Raw genomic sequence first — 12,673 nt, 5'->3', positions numbered from 1 at the left:
TGGCAGCTTATGTGACACAAACGCGGGAGATATTTCAGTCTTTCTAGAAGCACTCCATCCGCCAGGTCCCAAGGGAGCAAAATGTGTTTGTAGACACGTTGGCAAACCTGGCCACAGATGCTAAGGCAGAACTTTTCAGGCTGGTCCCGATCAACCATCTCCCCGCACCAAGTATCCATGCCCCCACGATCAACGCTATAGACTACTCCATGTCCTGGATGGGACCCATCATCCAATACCTAACAATCGAAGGGTTGCCCACTGACAGGGCAACAGCCAGGAAACTTCAGCACTAGGTCCCTAGATACATCATAATGGAAGGAAAACTCTATTGCAGAGGGCTATCCATGCCATACCTTCAATGCGTATCCGAGACCGAAATGAGTGCAATCATGCACGAGGTGCACAAAGGTTTCTGCGGAGATTATACAACCAGACTCAGCTTGTCCAAGAAAATCTTGCAGCAAGGATATTTCTGGCCAACCATGAAGAAAGATTGTGTTGATTACGTCTGCAAGTGCGAACAATGCCAAAGGTACATGAAGATCCCGCGAGCCCCTCAAACGGAAATAACTCTGATGGCGAGTCCTTGGCCTTTCGCGGTATGGGGAATCGACCTAGTAGGATCGCTCCCGACCAAAAAAGGTGGAGTGAAGTATGCAATCATGGCCATCGACTACTACACCAAGTGGGTCGAAGCAGAACCCACGAACACCATCACTTCGAAGAAGGCCTTGGACTTCGTCATCAACAACATCGTGTGCCGGTATGGGCTCCCCTACAAGATTGTGTCCGACAACGGGAAGCAATTTGATAGTATCCACTTCACAGATTTATGTGAAAGACATGGTATCATTAAAAGCTTCTCTGCGGTCGCTAGACCTCAAGAGAATGGGCAAATAAAGGTCGTCAACAAGATCTTGAAGGGGACGTTGAAGAAAAAGCTTCATGCCTGCAAGAGCAAATGGCCAGAGGAGTTTCCCCGCGTACTATGGGCATACTGGACCACCGAACAAATGTCTACCGAACACACTCCTTACTCCATGGTATACGGGTGTGAAGCCGTCATCCCGGTAGAAACAGCTGTCTCATCCCACAGGAGGGACACCTATGATCCCGCCCAGAACCACGCCTTACTCCAGGAATCCTTGGATCTTATCGAAGAGATCCGGGAAGAATCTCAAGTTCAGTTGAAGATGTATCAAGGCAAGATCGCTCGGCATTTTAACTCGAAAGTAAAGAGTCGAAGGTATGAAACCGGGGACCTAGTCCTAAGGAGAGTCTTCCCTGCAACCCAAGATCCAGGAGTGGGGGTTCTGGGCCCAAATTGGGAAGGACCATACGAAATCCAACACGAAGTATGTCCAGGAACGTACCGCTTAAGGCGACTCGATGGGACCAAAGTCCCAAGGGCCTGGAACGCGGAACATCTCCGTAAGTACTATCAGTAGTCAGGAGAGCATGTTTCGACTTTTAATTTTCCTTGTAAACAATGTACGCCCGAGGGCGATCTCTTGAATAATAAAAATGATGTGTTCAACACATCATAAAGAAATATTGTGAAACAATGAAAGTTCTCGTCTGTCTCCATAAGCAAGTGACCCGAGACCAGTCTCTGCTCACTTGGGGGGGGGGGGGGGGAATATATCCATTCATACGAGCAAGTCCGAGAACAAAAACAAAACAGGAAGCTAAATGCTCTTGGCACTGAACCCCTGAGTACCGCGTCCAGAACCTTCACCTTGGGCACCCCTTTGGCAGCTTTCTTAGCTGAAGCCCTGGCCTTGGCAGCCCGGGCCTCAAGGGCTTGTTTCATCTTCTCCACCGGATTAGACTTGTCGGACTCTTCTAAAATGGATAAACAGAAAGAATTTGCAAAATACACGAGTCAGGATAAGTGAAAATAAAAACTAAGCTAAAAGTCCTCTGGGACGAACCCTTATCTAGAACTGGGACTCGACTCAATTCTCTTAAAGCGAAGGAATGAACTTGGTCTCCCATGTCATCTGGGTCCAGGAATTTCCCATACTGAAGGAACCCGGACGAGTACTTGAGGGTTTCTAGGTCTACAGTGATGGGGGTTGACGGTTTCGTTTCTCCATCAGCCCCGAACAGGGGGCCTCGATAAACTAGTCTATCCCTAACTAAGTCCCCAACATGGGGAGCATAAGTCAAAAGCAAAGGTGAATTACCTCGCCCTGATACACTAGCACCGAGAGTCCCCGTGTTCGGTTGAGCCTCGTCAAAAAGGGCCTCCAGCTCCTCAGAGGTACCACTCTCCCTTTGTTGGGCCTGGTCTCTCTTCCTTTTTGTCACGTTTGCCAGGGCCGCGGCTTCCACATCCCTGATGTGTTCGAGGGCTAGTTCCTCCCTCAAGGCCATATCTTTCTCGCATTGTATCCCTCGGAGGCTAGGGGCCGCAATCGTCTGGTTGGCCGCCAACATCCCAACCACTTGAAGGTTTTCGGTTTTAACGTAGCCCTCTACGTCCAGATCCTCCGCGCTCAGCGTGGAGTAAAAATGCCTCTGGTCGAGGATCGACTGGGTGAGGGGAATCTGACCATAGGGTCCTGTCATCCGGGACAGTAAGCCGAAAATGGAGAATAAAATTGAAAAAAAAAATTGAACTAGGGAACGGGAAGCTACTTACCCACTCGCTGAAAGTGCAGCGTCAACGTGAGATTCTTCTCCAAAAGAAACCCGAATGTCATTAACCAATAGTGTCTGACATCCGGGGGGTGCCTCCACGAGCTGGTGGGGGCAGCGTAGTTGCCACGAGGCTTCAATCTGTAGAAGCCATCCAAGCTCTTGTCCTTAGCATTAAGCTGTGGCTCCAGCTTATAGAAGTACAACACCTCTGCAGGAGTCGGGTCTGGGATTCCCTTCGCCACGCAAAAAATGCGCCATCCCGCAAGCAGTCGGTATGCTTGAGGCAAGAGCTGGAACAGCGCAATCCCCACGAACGTGAGGAATTGCGCGAAATAATCATGGAGCGGGAGAGTGGCTCCTGCAATGATGTGGCCCACGCTCCAGGCCCCAAATTCTCCCACGGTGGTGTGGGCTTTTCCTTCTTTCCTAGCCAAGCAGTTGTAGAATAGTCCGGGAGTCGATTCCACACCCAAATGTTTCTCCAGGGCATACAACATTCGATAATTCTGGAATAAGTTCTTAACCCCGTCCATCTCCCATCTGTTGCCACTAGGAGTTTTATGCTTCAGCAGAGTGAAATGGGCTGTTTGAACGTGTTCTTCTGAATGGAGGGTGACGTCGGAAGTCATAGCTGATGATCTGAGGATAAAAGGAAGCAAAACAAACCAAGCAGTCAGCACCAAAACCCAAAAAGGTCGATTAAGGTACGAGGGTTGTCCTACGAACTGCTTGGAAGAGTCCCCTTCGGATTGGATCCAGGATCGCCAAGGATCCACAAGATCCTAATTGAGAACAAACAGGAAGGGTTCTTACTAAAGTTCTCCTAAGCCGGCCTAATACTGTTTGTCCCGGGACAGCCCAAACCTGAGAAGATCCGGGATGGCCCAGAAAACTTTTTCCTCGCCTACTCTAATGCACCCAGAGCCATCCTAAATAGAGGCACTGGCTCTAGCAATCTTTCAGTTGTAAAAACAGTAGGACGATATGATAAACGCGAGAAAATAAAAGCAAAAAGTTAGGAAAACTTACTGGAAAGGACTGATCATGAAGAATGGCGTATGTCCGGCGACAATGACGGCAGAATCACCGTTTTGAATAGATGAAGGCGATGCAAAAGTTCGTCTAGTGGACAAGCCGAGATCGTCTGTTCAGGTAAAGGCGCAGAGATCAGGCATGTTGGAAATAAGTGACGGCGAAGGCGAAGTAGCTGATGGTGAATGTCGTCGGCGATCTCAGACATAAAAGGTCCCTTGTGTGATTTCGTGTTGAGAATGTAAAAAAATTTAAATGAGAATCTAAGGGTATTTATAAGAATCGAGAGGCTATTTTCGATCCAACGGTTTGGCCTGATCCCACCCATCGAACGACCTTGGATCGTGCAAGGACATTAATTGGCCTACTCGAGTATTGGATCATGGTTACCCAAAGGTGCGATTCGCGCTGCCCCGATCCAACGGCCCAGAGGAAGAGCACCTCAAAGGTCATCCCATCCAATGGTCCTCTTTGATGCAGAGATAATAAAGAGGTCGTTCGTTCAAATGGGACGCTTCAGAAGTCGAGTTGACATTCGACTGCCAACATGGTAACCAATAGGATGTTTTCTGACCCTTCAAATTCGAATACCATCGATGCGCCAGTCACACTAGGACACGTACGCACATCATGATGAAGCTAAACGAACGGGAGGTATCCAAGCAGCCCTGAAGTGAATGAACCGGGGCTTTGGTAAACAAACCTGGATCTTAGTAAATGGACCGGGCTTTAAGTATTCGGTTCGGAACATTGAAACAGGTGCTCATTCCACGAGCATTCGGCAAGCAATGCCCCCTGCGCACCTTGGAAATGAACCGGGAAGTACTAAGCTGGTCCAGGAGGGCAACAAGCCTCCAACGCGCAAAGGCTTAGGGGGTAATTATTATCCCCATTTCTCCCCAAGTGTACGAATCCACACACCAAGTTTATGGGCCGCCTTCCAGGGAGTTAAAGCCCGGATCAGTCCCAGTAGACGGAGAGAGAACGAACATTGACGGCCCAAGTCTCGATAAGGCCCAAAGGGTATCCCGGAATATAAGCCTGGACCATCATCTTTGCGTGTTGCATACTCCTGGGACCATGTCCTGGGATGTTTTGCGAGATACAACAAAGAGGTCGTGGCTCCCAAGTCCGAGTTTAATCCGGGATCGCCGTGGATGAACCCGGGTCCTAGTAAACGAACCGAGATCCTGGTAAATGAAGAGGGATGTTGGTGAATGAACCTGGATCGGATGGCCGAATTCGGCATGATAAAGTGTCCCCGATACTGACATCATCCCAAGAAGTGTGGAGCTATGTCCTCATAATTAACCTGCAGAGGAAGTTACATCGGGAATGTACGCCGTCGGTTCAGAACTGTACCGCTACTACTCTGACAAATCATGTCCCCCGAATCTTCTTCGTAGCCCACGACACCCAGACTTGAGCAACAATTTGTCGCGAGTCTTATAGTGTGGTTATGTTTGGGCTGGCCCAATGGGCCCTGGTTAATATATGTTTTATACTTCAATCTTTTGTATTAAGTCTCCATCACAGAGCAAATAATGCTTATTCCCTTATTGGGCTAGGATTAGTCCGACCCAAGCCCAATGCACTCGCTTGCCTATAAATATGAACAGTGGTACACTGGGAAGGGGGATCCCAGATATTTCTTGTAAGCAATTACTCTGCTCAAATTTTGCAGAAAACTCCATTGTCAAAAACTCTCTAAGCTCTAATACAACTGACTCGTGGACTAATGCTCATTAACGCCCCAACCACATAAAAATTTGCTTGCATTTTCTAAATCCTTTCTTTTTAAGCTCTCTTATCTTTTATAATTCTAGTTTCCGAAAAAACTCGGTAAACAAAAATTTATTAATTATTTTTATTAAATTTATATTAATGTCATATAAATTTCAAATAAATATCCTATTTTAATTAAATAATTTATTTATTTTTGTTTAAGTTTATGTTTGTTCTAGTTTTTGATTTTGGGAGTGACAACAAGAGATTATATATTATATGTTTAATGTAATATTAAATATTATACATGGATTTTATATTTAAGTTTCTTGCTAGTTTTTTAAAAACCCAATTTGTTGCTAATTCACAGTAGATTATATTATATGTTTAATATGATATTATTCTAATAAGTGAGTTTAAGTTTAATTAAATTTTATTTAAGTTATAAAACGTATGATTTTATTATTTTTGAATAATTATCGTTGTAAAATATCTCAAAAATATCGTATTTTAATTTGTTTAATTATTTATTATTTTTAAATAATTATCATTGTAAACTATCTCAAAAATATCATATTTTAAAATTTTTAATTATTTATTTTATTTTATTTAAGTTTAAGTGTTTACAAACTATCGTTAAATATAATAATATTCTGTTAAATATAAGAATATTCTGTTAAAGTTAACATTTAAAAAAAAATAAAAAACTGTTAAAACCAAGAATTTCCATTATCTACACACTTATTATCTCTTCTATATAAAAAGTGTGTCGATAATGAAAATTCTTGGTTTTAACAATTTTTTATTTTATTTTTCCTTTAACTTTGATGGCATTCTTATATTTAACTATAGATTGTGAACATGACTTAAACATAAACAAAATTAAATAAATAAATAATTAAATAAATTAAAATATGATATTTTTGAGATATATTACAATAATAATAATTTAAAAATAATAAAACTGTACGTTTTATAACTTATATAAAATTTAATAAAACTTAAACTTCTCGTATTGGAATAATACCATATTAAACATACAGTGACGAAGCCAGAAAATTTACTCAGTGAGGGCAAGGGTTAGGTGAAGTTGACGATAATTTTTAAGATATAAAATTTGATTAATTTTAAGCAATTATTTTTTATTTTTTATTCGGAATAAATAAATATTTTAACTAATAGCTAAGATATGAGAATGTTAGCTCCCATTAAAGAGTGGGAGACACAAGTTGGAACCTATTCTTTCTATTATTTTTTTGATAATTTTACTTTAATAAAAATTCAACAAATCACTACACTAATTCAATAAGCTATATATGACACGAATAAGTTGGAATTATTTTTGTATGCTTCATTGCTCTGAAGTCTACTACTACTTCTAATGATGATTTAATATTAATAATAATACTTTTGTAGGAAAGAAAAATTGCAGAATTAGTACTCTACGTTGGCCTTTCAAAAACTTTAGTGTTTGGGCCTAGTTCACATGATACTCTTGTATACATGTATTCATTGTAGTAGAGAAATCAGTCTTGTTGTATGTTCAACACACCTCAAATGTCTCATTTTAGTAGAAGATCTATTATATTTACTTTGTTTTTTTTTTTTAAAAAAAATCAGTGTAGGCTTGAGCCTACTCTAAGCCAAGAGTGGCTCCGTCACTGTAAACATATAATATAATATAATCTACAATCAACTAGCAACAAACTTAAATTTAAAATCCACGTATAATATTAATATTATATTAAACATATAATATATAATCTCTTGAGCGTCAAATTTAAAAATTAGAATCAACATAAACTTAAACAAAAAATCATTAATTAATTAAAATATAATATTTTTAAAATATTTTTATAATAATTTAAATATCATTTTTTACCATAATTAATATTACTCCCTATAAATGAATAATAGTAAAGAGTAAAATTATTCATATTTGTATAAACGAATGTTTTGACACTTATAATATTTTGTCGTTGTATATATATATATATATGTGTATATATATATATATGTATATTTTAACTTAGACTAACAGCTCAATATTATTATTTGATGGTGGTAGACATAGATGAGTGCTTAGATTTAGAGACATACAAATGCAGAGGATGCAAAAATAAGATTGAAGATTATGAATGCAAATGCCCACTTGGAATGCATGGCAATGGTAAAGATGGAAATTGTCAAGGATTCTGCTTTACCACACTTTCCACAGGTACAAATTGAACAAATTAAGACGTTATAATAATATTATGAGAAAAATTATATTTATATATATGTCATAGAAATATTATTTAATAAACTCAACAGATTAATTATTGCTTGTCTTGCAATAAAATTGAGGTAACTACTAAGGGAACATACTCCTCTAATCAAATAAATATTGATGATATAGATTTTATGTTGGGAGATTTTAATATATTTTTTAGATAGCTTTGGAGGTGGACTTGATTAATTATTGCTTGGGAAATTATTATTATTTTGTTATATATATATATACATATATATAACATATACTTATGGGCCTACAATAACACAAAAAAGTCCCTTCGCCGTTATATAAATACATATAAATATATATTTATGAAAGACTTCTCATTAGTTATTACTCATAAATAGTTACCATAAATCATTAAACAATTTTTTGATGAGAAATGAGTATAATGATGATGAAAATAAATAAATAAAATAAATAATTTCGATTCTTTTAGATTAATTAAGCAATAAACATCAGTTGGAAAGATAATTGTCACATTAATTATTCTCATTAATTCCAAAAAGAATTTTTTTTTCTAATGAAATGGATAAAAGAATGAAGAAGGAATGGAGAACGAATATTAAATAAGATTTTTTTTTTCTATTTTGTATTTAATAAACATGTGACCGTCATGTTATCAGGTAGCCCTTCCAAAAGTTTGAAAAAATCAAAAAAAAAATTTTAAAATATTAATTAACTATTATAAATATGGATAATTGATCTTAATCCAATGATTAATATTAAAGTAACCATCCTCATATATATATATATATATAGATATATCAATATATTTAGTAATTAATTAATATTTTAGTCATTACTAATACTTTCCTATTAATATGCTAATGTCCATCTTGATTGTTTATTTTTATCAAGTGATTGGATGTCTTTTTCTTCATCAAATTCACCAAAGGACATTGCGAGATACATTAGAAATTAAAAATAGTTGATATATGCATGTATACTATCTACACACTATTCTTATTTTATTCTATTATTAATTTCTTTTTAAATATTATTATCATTTATATATATGTCATATAACTATGTAAATATATATATCTATGTAAATGTTGTATTTATAGGTAGAGATTATTGATATAACACTACTACAAAAAAAACTTTTTAAGACTCGCAGGGTGCGAATCATCTATTTGAGTGCCTTAAAAACTGAAATTTTTTAGGACTCGCGCGAGTCCTAAAAAATCCCGTTGATTGCCTTCAAGTAAGTTTTTAGGACTCTATTCGTGAGTCCTAGAAGAATGTTTTTAGGACTCGCAATGCGTGTCCTAAAAGATCCCAGTGAATGTGTTTAATTTAAGATTTTATGACTCACTTTGCATGCTCTTAAAAGTTTTTTTTTTTAAATGCAGCAACAATTTTCATTTTAATTTTAAAAAATATATTCCTTTAGTGTCCAAAATATATTATATAGGTTAGATTTCTAAAATTTCAAAAAAAAAAAAAAAAAACTACAAAAACACAAAAAAAATATTAAAAGAAATTTAAAATTCTCATTAACATATAATGTAAGCTAACTTATAACATCTTTCAACATTATCAATAAAAATAAAAAAATAAATATATAAAAAAACTCAAACCACTCTATGTCCTAATAATAATCTAAATATTTTAATCTTATACTCTATTGATAGATCTTGCAATAAAATTGTTCTAATTTTACATTATTCATAAAATGACAAACCAAATGATATATGAGAAGTGTGTATGACGCTTGTACCCTCAACAAAAAGCATCATACTGCAATAAATATAATCTCGGAAGTTTTTCTTAGTTGTGCAGTGGCATATATTGCCATTCTCCCTTTGGTTTCTGAATCAATGTAAGAGTTCAGAACATCACAAACCAAAACAATTGGCCTACACGAAATTAAATTTTAATATATTTATGTCTTATGTCATTTGCAGTAATCATCAAACAATCAGTAGCCATTTTATTCAGGAACAAAACAAGCTATCAAAGGAGACAATCAGTAGCCATATAATAATGCATCCACTCCAAGAAACTAATATTAACTCTAATTCAATGTATGTTTCATATATACATACCATAAAATTCGCTTAGTGCCTTCTAAAACTCATAAAATTAGGACTTCTAACATAATTATTACTACAGACATGAAAAAAAAAAGAACCTATGCCAAAATATTCTACTCAGAAATATAATAATGCTACCGCCCATACCATGAACGTAACAAGTCAAAATTATTGGGTATTTCTAACTGCAATTTTATGTACCATTATTGCTTTTGTCAATTGAATGATTTGGATGCAAGAATCTGAATACTTGTGAAAAAGGACACAAAGAAATAAGTGTGAATAAAGCTAGTCCAAGATTGACTAGAGGAAGTAAATAACTAGAACTAGAGACATACCTATAGAGCTTGCTCGAAGAACCTCTCTTGCAAAGTCCACTAGTAGATTCTGCACACAATCACCATTGTAATTTCAGAGCATTACTGAACTTCCAGCCAGTAAATATTCAGTGAGTCAAAGAATCATTTCCTAAAAATTGAAATACTTATATTTATTCCCAAAAGAGCCTTCATCTCATCTAGCTGCATGTTTCACTAAATTAAATTTACAAATCAATCAGTACACAAATAAATCAAAACACATGCATACCAAAACCAAATAATGTTCAATAAGTCAAGAATCTCAAACATTATAATGAGTAAACAAGGAAAATTACACACATTTTCAACACATCACATAGGTATAGTAGGAAGATAAGAAAAAACTTTTATATTATATATCATTAGTGCAATATATGTGGAGTTTACTGATTGTACCTGGAATATAATGGTTAGTGAGGTTTTGAGCTGCAATAGAATTTCAATATCTTCTAAATATGCTCATAACACTACAAATTAAAATTTCTAACATAGCCATGTCCATGTTAGAAACTATAAGCGTTTAACTGCATACCCAGGGTAATTACCACAAACACACAAAGGCTCCTAAAAAAAAATTAACCTTGAGGCATCTAGTTTGTAATTTATCTTGTATCGAAATCTAAAAGTTTAAAGAAACTAATAAAATAGAATGGCACATGTAGCCACTATGCTTCTAATACCTTGCAAGTATTAAACAAATGGTATAACATGTCCACTTTGTTATGCTACAATTAAAAAAATGTATAAAATTAATAGTCTTGTATCAACGTGACTCTCTGTAAATTAGAAGTCCAAGAACTAACCAACACGACAAGCATATGCAAAATTCTAATAATGACACACACACATATATATATATATATATATATATATATTTGAAACAAATAGAAGAGCATTTATACATGTGTGCCTATCTTTAAACTCAAACAAGAAATACCATCAAATGTGAGAGAACCTCAAACCATCTTTCTTTTCCACCAAAAAAATAAATAAAAAAGCTGAGTAATAGAGAGACATACCATTTGACCGAGCATAGTGCCTGAACCCCACCCTGCCCCGCTTCCGTTCTCCAAAGCCGATAGAGCTCACAATGTCGCGAGCCCGTGCGCCGAGAGCCCTTTTCTCTCCATCACAGATTACACTATTTCCCTCTTTTTGTCATAGAGCTAGTGATTATTAGATCCAAATCATTAAAAAATAAACACACGCACAAATGGAAATATATATAAAGAAAATCAAGTGAATTTCTTTTAGTTACAGGCAGAAGAATAAGTAAAAACCAAAACAAATGAATATCCAATCCTAAAAATAGATAATAGTAGAATAAAGACAAGTGAATAAAAAAACTACCTGTAATTTTTGTTTTGATAATGAGCGTGAGAAGACGCATGAGTTTGAGAGATGGAGATGCGGCTGGGTTCTGGGTTCGACAGATGGAGATGAAGTTGAAGAATGGTGAATGGATTTTAAAATCTGATTTAATGTCAACTGCTTATTTTTTTCCAAATATTTTCAACTTGGATTTTAAAAAATAAAAATATCAATATTATTAGTTAAAATTTAAAATTATTTTACAATACTTAACCAATCAATAAAATAACTATTTTTAATTAATTTTATCATAAATATATTAAATAAATAAAATTTAAGTATATTATTCATTATATCATAATGAATTTAAATTTTAATATAGAAATTATTATAAATAAAAAGTTAATATAATATTAAAAATTTAGAAAAAAAAAAAGAAAATCTAAGAGGTGTATATTAAAAAAACAAAATAAAATTTTTAGGACACGCATCAGTTTTTTGGGCTCGCAGAATACCCTAAAAAAGTTCAAGAGTTGTTTTTAAGACTCGCATGTAGGTGAGTACTCTAAAAAAATGTCATAAAATAGTACTTTTGTAGTAGTATAAATATTTGTATATACTATAGAACTATAATTCATTGTAATATATATATTTTAAAAAAAAGTGCACCAGTTTTTTTTAATTATAGACATTAATATTTTGCCCTAATTTTTTTAACACATCTATGTAATACATTATATTAAACATCTTTTATTTATTTTTATGATATTATTTTTTTATTTAAAATTTATATAATAATTTAAAAAATATAATAAAAATAAATACATGTTTGAATAAGCATGTTTACAACTTTCAAACTAAGTAAACGTTCATTACATGTTGCTTCTACTTAATACAAATATATCTCTGCTACATAGAAAGTGTGTAGATAACGAAAATTATTGGTTTTAACAGTATTTTATTTTGTTTTTTCATTAACTTTAACGGAATATTCTTATAATTAACCGAATATTCTTATATTTAACCGTAATTTGTAAACATCACTTAAATTTAAATAAAATAAAAAATTAAGAAAATTAAAATATGATATATTTTTTAGATATTTTACAATGATAATTATTTAAAAATAATAAATAATTAAATCAATTAAAATATGATATTTACGATGATAATTACTTAAAAATAATAAATAATTAAAAATTTTAAAATAGAATATATTTGAGATATTTTACAATAATAATTATTAAAAATAATAAAATCATATATTTTATAACTTAAAT

The 12,673-nt window shown here is 34.6% G+C and overlaps 1 protein-coding gene across 3 annotated transcripts; it reads right to left on the bottom strand.

The window, feature by feature from the left end:
* Nucleotides 1-9,160: 9,160 nt before the first annotated feature.
* LOC133821032 (uncharacterized) lies at nt 9,161-11,545 on the bottom strand. 3 transcript variants are annotated; one of them, XR_009887269.1, is made up of 4 exons: nt 11,433-11,545; nt 11,102-11,248; nt 10,062-10,256; nt 9,161-9,499 (listed from the first exon to the last, which is right to left on the bottom strand). XR_009887269.1 is itself a non-coding variant. In XM_062253565.1 (4 exons), the coding sequence occupies exons 1-4, from the start codon at nt 11,470-11,472 to the stop codon at nt 9,423-9,425; spliced, it is 345 nt and encodes a 114-aa protein (XP_062109549.1). In that variant the 5' UTR covers nt 11,473-11,539; the 3' UTR covers nt 9,161-9,422. The 3 variants fall into 3 exon arrangements, 2 of the variants coding, with proteins under 2 accessions (XP_062109549.1, XP_062109548.1); XM_062253565.1 differs by having other exon boundaries at nt 9,161-9,546; nt 10,062-10,110; nt 11,102-11,233; nt 11,433-11,539; XM_062253564.1 differs by having other exon boundaries at nt 10,062-10,110; nt 11,102-11,233; nt 11,433-11,539.
* Nucleotides 11,546-12,673: the final 1,128 nt, after the last annotated feature.

Source organism: Humulus lupulus, chromosome 3, assembly GCF_963169125.1.
Source record: "Humulus lupulus chromosome 3, drHumLupu1.1, whole genome shotgun sequence".
Lineage (NCBI taxonomy): Eukaryota > Viridiplantae > Streptophyta > Magnoliopsida > Rosales > Cannabaceae > Humulus > Humulus lupulus.
Note: the sequence above shows the minus strand (reverse complement) of the source record. Positions and strands in the feature narration are given on the sequence as shown.